Source organism: Procambarus clarkii, chromosome 92 (assembly GCF_040958095.1).
Source record: "Procambarus clarkii isolate CNS0578487 chromosome 92, FALCON_Pclarkii_2.0, whole genome shotgun sequence".
In the NCBI taxonomy this organism is placed as follows: domain Eukaryota; kingdom Metazoa; phylum Arthropoda; class Malacostraca; order Decapoda; family Cambaridae; genus Procambarus; species Procambarus clarkii.
The window spans coordinates 2,442,461-2,450,199 of NC_091241.1; the positions used below are offsets into that span (position 1 = coordinate 2,442,461).

Consider the following 7,739-nt stretch of genomic DNA (forward strand, 5'->3'; position numbering starts at 1 on the left):
GGGTTTCAGGTAAATTTAGAATATCCCCTGTGCGCCCCAAGGGTTTCAGGTAAATTTAGAATATCCCCTGTGCGCCCCAAGGGTTTCAGGTAAATTTAGAAAATCGTGTATAGCGCTTGGGGGTTTTCAGGTAAATTTTGTCAGTCGCAGATTTTAGAAGTAAGGATTTCTTATGAGAAAAATAATTTCCGAGACTTAGAAGTTTGTTAAAGCCTTATGGGAGAAATTCAAATAACGTGTGTAGCACTTTAGGGCTTCCAGGAGAACTCTACGGACATATTTTACATGTTTTCAACTTACAAAATCGTCTATGTAAGCCTTAGTTATTCATATAAATTTAGAAAATCACCTGTGTAAGTCAGGGTTTTCAAGTCTCGTACATCACACCCCCCTCCCTCCCCCCCTTGCCTCGCAATCTGTCGCATCACCTTTATTTACTTTGCGCCCAGCCAGCCAGTCGGCTCTTAATCTTATCTTATCTTATCCGTAATATCTGGACCGTCCCTCCTCTCTCTCTCTCTCTCTCTCTCCCTCCTCTCTCTCTCTCCTCTTCATATTATTCCCTCTTCCTATTTTCTGACATACTAATATTTTATTCCTTTTTCATTAACCAGTCAGTTTTATACAAATCAACCGAAGCATCTCAATGTAACCTTTAATACTGAAAACTGCCTCAGAGACTATCTAAGCTGGCCCCAGCTACCTGCCCCAGGCTATCTGCCCGAGGCCATCATCACCTGATTACCTGCCCCAGACATCCACCAGTCATTGTCGGCGTTCGCCACCGTAATAATTTATATATATATATACATTAAGCGTTAATAAAACTTATTTATTTATTTACAATTTATTTAGTCATCTAATTCATAGTTTACACAATTTATAATAAAAGAGTTTATCCCCAGTATTCGCCAATCATTCTCGCTATTAATAAAACAGCCAAACGCTCACTCAGGGGCACACTATCGTTATTACGCTCATTCAGGGGCCCCCTCAGATCGCCAAAGTCTCAGAGGCCTACACTTTCAGTCTACAATCAATCTTCATCCTGTTCACAAGGTTCCCCTAGCCTAGTCATATCATCATGTCAGTGTGTCCTCTGTGCCTGTCTCCTATCAACAACGAAATCGTTCATGTGTGTCAAACACGATGTTTAACATGCCTCGGTGAAATGTCCATCAACGCTCTTCAAGAATGCAGACTATACTGTATAGGATGCAATGGGCCTACACCGCCTGGACATTTTGACGTAACCTGTACCAGCTGTGGGCAACTCTATTGTGCAAATCGTAAGTACCTCTTTTTCTCGCACTTTCAATAAACTTTCAAAGAAAATATATATCCGAAACACACATACATACATACAGACAGTCAATTTATATATATTATTTTCATTTCAGTTCATGGTTCTACTTCCTGCCCATACTGTCGTTTCTCCGTTAACCGGGAGCCTCCCACCGAAGCCAGAAACGTCATTGAACCTCCACCCAAACGCCGTCGCATCATAAATAACCGTACGTTTTCACAATAATTTTCATAATTTTTTAAAGTTAATAATTGTATATTTATCAAGTGTATAAACAAGTAATAAGTACTCATACAGAAAAATATTTCCATTACAGGAGTTCCTATTCGTGATCAAGAGAATCTCATACTTGGTGGAATCAACATCCCAGCTCGTAAGTAATATTATTATTTATCTGTAATTCAGTTTTTCCTCTTATTTAAACTTTTTGTTTTTCCTCTTAATAATAATAATTCCTCTTATTTACACGATATTTTCCTATTAAGGTTTTCAAATCCTCTTATTGTTTTCAAATGTGTTTTCCTCTTAATGTTTATTCATTGCTAATATTATATTACAGAATCTCCCCCGGATTCAACCCAACCCTCTGAGTGGAGCACACCTGTACGCAGTCAACCCCAGCTGTCCCAGGAGCTAGAAGAAGATGCACCAGACGGCAACCAGCAGGCATCCTCAGATGAAGAAGAAGAAGAAGACAATCAACCCCCTGTTCACGACATATCAGATGAAGAAGTCAACGCTCCAGATTCCCCAGAGGTACTTAACTTAGATAACATTGTTCCGCGAGTGTTAGAAGTCATTAACCATTTCGAAGGTTCATTCTCGAGACATTCGTTCTCCATTCCCGGACATTTAGACGCTGACCCCAGCTTATATATAAATAGGTATAGAGAATTTTTTATAGAATATATAGACAATCAGTTCAGACAAATACAGGAAGAATTCCCTCCCTCATTTCACATTTACCCTGATGTAAGCCTAATTTTGCAAAAACTTAATCATGCCGACGATCAATATGAAATATTAGATGAAGTATTTTCAATTAGAGGAGAAACTCAGATTGTTACACAGGAAGAGGTGGAAGTTCTTGTAAATTCATGGGTTGACGAAATGTCTGCTAAAATTGACGAATGCCTAAAAAATGTCCAATCCTCAAGTGTAGGAATTCATTCCATGTCAGGCTTTGCCATTAATTTTTCGTATATTCGCCACCCTATGCACCTTGGATCTTACGTTCCATATCCTGCAAAATTAAAGGGTAAAGAATCAGTATTTAATCCTGAAAGTGAAGGAGATGAGTGTTTGTTACAGTGCATTGCGGCGTATAAAAACTTAGCATTGGGCAGGACTATGCATAACGTTAGACATCATTACAAAAGCCTTCGATGGTGTAGAAGATTCGTAGTATGGGCAGATGAAATCAGATTCCCCGTATCATTTGATAACCTTAAGAAAATAGAGAAGCTTAACAAAATTTCTATTTATATTTATACAGTAACTCATGAAAGTAACAGATACTATCTTAGTTTAGCTAGGAAAAGCCAGGAAAAGTATGCCGATAAAGTCCCTTTGTTGTTATTAGAAGGCAAGCATCTCTGTCTGATCAAGGATTTTGATAAATTTGTAAAGAGTATTAACAATCATTCTGAAAGGATTCCTAACACTCATAAATTCTGCAAAATTTGTCTTTTGCATGCTCCCTTAGATGAAATTCAGGCTCACGAAGAGTCATGCACTGTATCCCAAGTATTTTCATTCTATAATCCTAGTGATAAAATCAGTTTTAAAAATTACGGTAGGACCTATAGCCCAACTCACACCGCCTATTACGATTTTGAATGTCTATTAGACCGTCAAAATCCTAGAGGCATGGTGGAATGTAAGCATAAAGCAATTGCTTATGCATACATGATTTTAGACAGGGAATTCAATGTCGTAGAAACGTATTCATACGTAGGTCCAGATGCGGTCAATCATTTTATTACCAAGCTAGAAGCCTCATGGAAAGCTATTCATGCTCAGCTCCCCAACTTCCCTAAGAACTTGTCTAGAGAACAGGAAAGAATGTTTCAAAGACAAAATACGTGTCAATTGTGTCATCAAACTTTCAAGGATAAGAAAGATAAACATAGACATCATAATCATGCTATTCAGGAAAATAATTACTTAGGTGCTTATTGTGCTCGTTGCAATTTACAATGTAAAAATGCTCGTAGATACTTAACCACATTTTCCCATAATGCTGCCTATGATCTTGGAATTATACTTAAAGAACTGTCCAAAAATCCTCACCGCGATGTAGAAATTCTAACCAAGGAAGGATTGAAATTTATGCAAGTCATCATAGGTAAACTTAAATTCCTAGATAGCCTAGCTCTCCTTAATGGGTCATTAGGAACCTTAGCAAGCGAGCACGTTGCCGGTAAGAAACCCACCAAGTACACTGAACACATACTAAATGGCGTATCCGATGAAGCTAAAGCTCTGTTAATTAAAGGTAAACAAAGCCTATGTTATGATTATATTTCTTCCATGGACATGTTAGACGAACCTCAGCTCCCTTCGCGAGATAAGTTTTACAATGTTTTACATGACTCTCCTCTGTCTGAAGAAGATTATAACAATGCTCTTAAAGTGTTTAATTTAGGGAACTGTACAAACATCAAGGATTACCTCATGTTATATTTAAAAGTTGACGTGGGAATGCTAGTTGATATATTTACACTTTGGCGAACATCACTGAAAGAAATTTATGAACTAGATATTGTTTTCTATGTATCACTTCCTAGTTATGCTTGGGACGCTTTCCTATTTAAATCTAAAGTTGTACTTGACTATGTGTATGATCAGAATATATATGATTTGTTGAGAAGGAATCTTAGAGGAGGGTTCACATCTTCCATTAGACAATTTACACAGGCTGTTAACGAGCACACTACATCTAACCCTAGCTCTGATGACGATACTCACATTTTGTACCTCGACTTTAACAGCTTATATGCAGCGTGCATGGCTGAGGTACTTCCCCAGGGAGGGATTAGACAATTAACTGACCTTGAGCGGGATACCTTATTAGGGCAAGGGTTACAACATATCCCCTGTGATCAAGACAAAGGCTATTGGATTTTATGCGATACAAAACATGTATCTCCCGAGGTAGCCAGGTATACTGATGATCTGCCCCTTGTACTGTCTCATACTAATATAACGGAGGAGTTTTTGTCAGAGTACAGTAAGAAAACCCTTAATGATGAAAAACGTAAGCTCCCACCTAAAAATACTAAGTTAATTGCATCCCACTTGCCCCAAAACGACTACTTAGTAAGCCTTGATTTCCTGCAATTGCTATTAAAACTTGGACTAGAAGTTGAACGAGTAAAAACAATCTATGAATTTAATCAGGCTCCCTATTTAAAAGATTTTATTTCAACCAACATTCGAGAACGAGCCAATACCACCTGTAAAGTTAAAGGAAAAGCTTTTAAACTCATAAGTAATAGTCTGTACGGGAAATCAATGACAAATATATCTCGATATGCTAATACTCACCATCTAGTAACGACAAAACATTCATTCTTAACTCATGCAAGAAACCCTTTGTATAAACGAGCTGTCTCTTTAGGTCAAGATAGGGTTCTCTGTACAGTAATGAAAGACATCCTTAAAGTTACCACTCCTTCTTACATGGGATATCAGATCTTGCAGATAGCCAAGAGGCGTTTATACGAGTTCTGGTATAATGTAGTTAAAGCCCATTATGGGGAGAGAGCTAGACTAATTTATACGGATACAGACTCATTCATATTTACTCTGACCTGTAAAGATGCTTTCCAAGAAATGACAAAAGCTCCTCTAGTAGATTATATGGATTTCAGTAATTTTGACAAAGATCATCCCATGTATTCCGCTACTCGCAAAGGTGAACTAGGACTCCTCAAGTCAGAAGTAAAGCAGAAAATCATAACTGAATTAATTGCACTCAAGCCTAAAACTTACTCTCTCCTAACCATTGATAATGAACATTTATGTAAATGTAAAGGGATTCCTTATCACCAACAAAAGAAAATAACACATGCATCTTTTCAGAACACATTAGAGACAAATACAACTTTTAATTTTGTATCCCGATCTATTCGTAATGTTAATGGACAGATATGCACGTGTAAAACAACTAAGCGCGGTCTGTCAGCTTTTGATGACAAGAGGTACCTCATTAGTCCCACAGAGTCATTAGCTTACGGTCACCCAGACATTCCAGAGCGTGAGGTACGGGTACAGGTAGAGGAAGAGGTACAGGAAGAGGTACAGGTAGAGGAAGAGGTGCAGGTAGGGGATCCAGTAATTGTAGATAATCCCCAACCAAGACGTCAATTGTTCCCCATTTTTAATCTTTGGGAAAAGCGGGATAGAGTCGCTCAGCAATTATTCCCTAACAACAACAACTAAGTCTGTTACTGTATTGTCTATGTATTATCTATACCTATATTCAAATGTCTATGATATTGTATTGGCTATGATTTGTTACTGTATTTGATATGAAATGACTATGATATGACTATGATTTATTTTGTTACTGTATTGGATATGTTATGATTTAATGTCTATGATAATATATATTCTATGATTTGTTACTGTATTGGATATGTTATGACTATGTTTTAATGCCTATGATAATATATATTCTATGATTTTATTACTGTATTGGATATGAAATGACTATGATTTTATTGGCTGTGATATTGTATATTCTATGATTTTATTACTGTATTGGATATGAAATGACTATGATTCAAATGACTATGATAATGTATATTCTATGATTTTATTACTGTATTGGATATGTTATGACTATGATTTTATTGGTTATGTTTAAATAAAACTCGAATGTAGATTTTGTTTAAATACTCCTTTCATTATATATTTGTAGTTAGTCTATTGAATCCTAGCAACATGGAAGGGCAGAAAAAAGTTATTACTGAATCCCAGTTGAATATATTTAGTGAACCGTCAAGAATTATTATTGCTGGATTTTCAAATGGTGGGAAGAGCTATTTATGTGCTAAAATGATAGAGAAATATCAGCAGAACTTTGCAAAAATAATTATCTGTGGAAGCGGGTATAAAGAGTTGAGAACTAATCCACTCATTAAACATAAGATATCTTTTTACTCTGAAATTGTAAACCCTTTAGACGATCGTGATCCAGAGGATACATCTCATATATTAGTTGTTTATGATGACTTGTATGTTGAATCTACAAACTCTAAAATAGTAAGTGATATATTTACTAAGGGACGGCATGAGAACATCTCTGTTATTTTTATAACCCAAAATATATTTTTCAGTGGGAAATTTTCTAGATCTATAAGTTTAAATGCTTCTCATTTTATTCTGCTTAAATCAAGAGACTTGTTCCAGATAGAAACATTAGGCAGACAAATATTCGGAAAACAAGATGCCAAGAAATTTTTAGATATATATAAGAAAGTGATTTCTCGACAGTATGGGTATTTACTTGTTGACTTGGGCGTTAAAACACCTGAATCCATAATATTTAGGGGAAATATTGTAAATGAACCCCCATATGAAATAGTGTATCAATGGTGAACATTACACAAGCTCTTAATAAGATATACAATGACCCCAAGTCCATAGGTGGGTTTGGTGGCGTTTTAAAATTGTATAAGGTTGCAAAGAAAACAATCCCTGAAATATCTATAAAAGATGTGAAAGACTATTTAAAAACGTCTAATGCTTATACCTTACATCTATTAAAAAAACGTAAATTTAAAAGAAGACGTATCTTAGCACCTAGACCAAAAGCTTTCTTTACCAGTGACTTGGCTGATATGACATTGTTAGCTAAGCACAACAATGATATTAAATATTTATTAGTTTGTGTTGATATATTTTCAAGGTTTGCACATGTAGTTCCACTATCCACTAAATCAGGTCAGAGTGTAAGTGAAGCCATGAAAGCTGTTCTGGACTTACCTTCATCAAAAGGTGTAAGGAAGCTTAACACTGATAAGGGCGGTGAATTCTATAATAAATATATGAAACGATTGTTAGACAGTAAAAACATTGATCTGTACAGTGTATTTTCTCAGGAAACTAAAGCTAGCATTGCAGAGAGATTTATAAGAACATTGAAAACTAAGATATATAAATATTTAACGGCTTATAACACCTTAACCTATATAAATGTTTTACCTGATATGGTTAAAACGTATAATAGAACACCACATAGAGGATTAAAGGGGAAAATACCTATTGATGTACATGCTTTATCTTCGTCTCAAGATGTGACTAGGCAATTTAAGCTCATGTATAAAGGAGAGCAGCAGACTAAGCCACGCATCAGTAATCATCTGTCTGTAGGAGATACAGTACGGCTTGCCTTATCTAATCGTATTTCAAAGTTCAAAAGAGG

At 36.1% G+C, this 7,739-nt stretch overlaps 1 protein-coding gene across 2 annotated transcripts; it reads left to right on the forward strand.

Moving 5' to 3' along the window:
* Positions 1-899: 899 nt before the first annotated feature.
* Positions 900-6,189, forward strand: LOC138359691 (uncharacterized). Of its 2 annotated transcripts, XM_069319122.1 has the most exons (3): positions 900-1,514; positions 1,623-1,679; positions 1,866-6,189. In XM_069319122.1, the coding sequence occupies exon 3, from the start codon at positions 2,417-2,419 to the stop codon at positions 5,750-5,752; it is 3,336 nt and encodes a 1,111-aa protein (XP_069175223.1). In that variant the 5' UTR covers positions 900-1,514; positions 1,623-1,679; positions 1,866-2,416; the 3' UTR covers positions 5,753-6,189. The 2 variants fall into 2 exon arrangements, with proteins under 2 accessions (XP_069175223.1, XP_069175224.1); XM_069319123.1 differs by having other exon boundaries at positions 900-1,679.
* Positions 6,190-7,739: the final 1,550 nt, after the last annotated feature.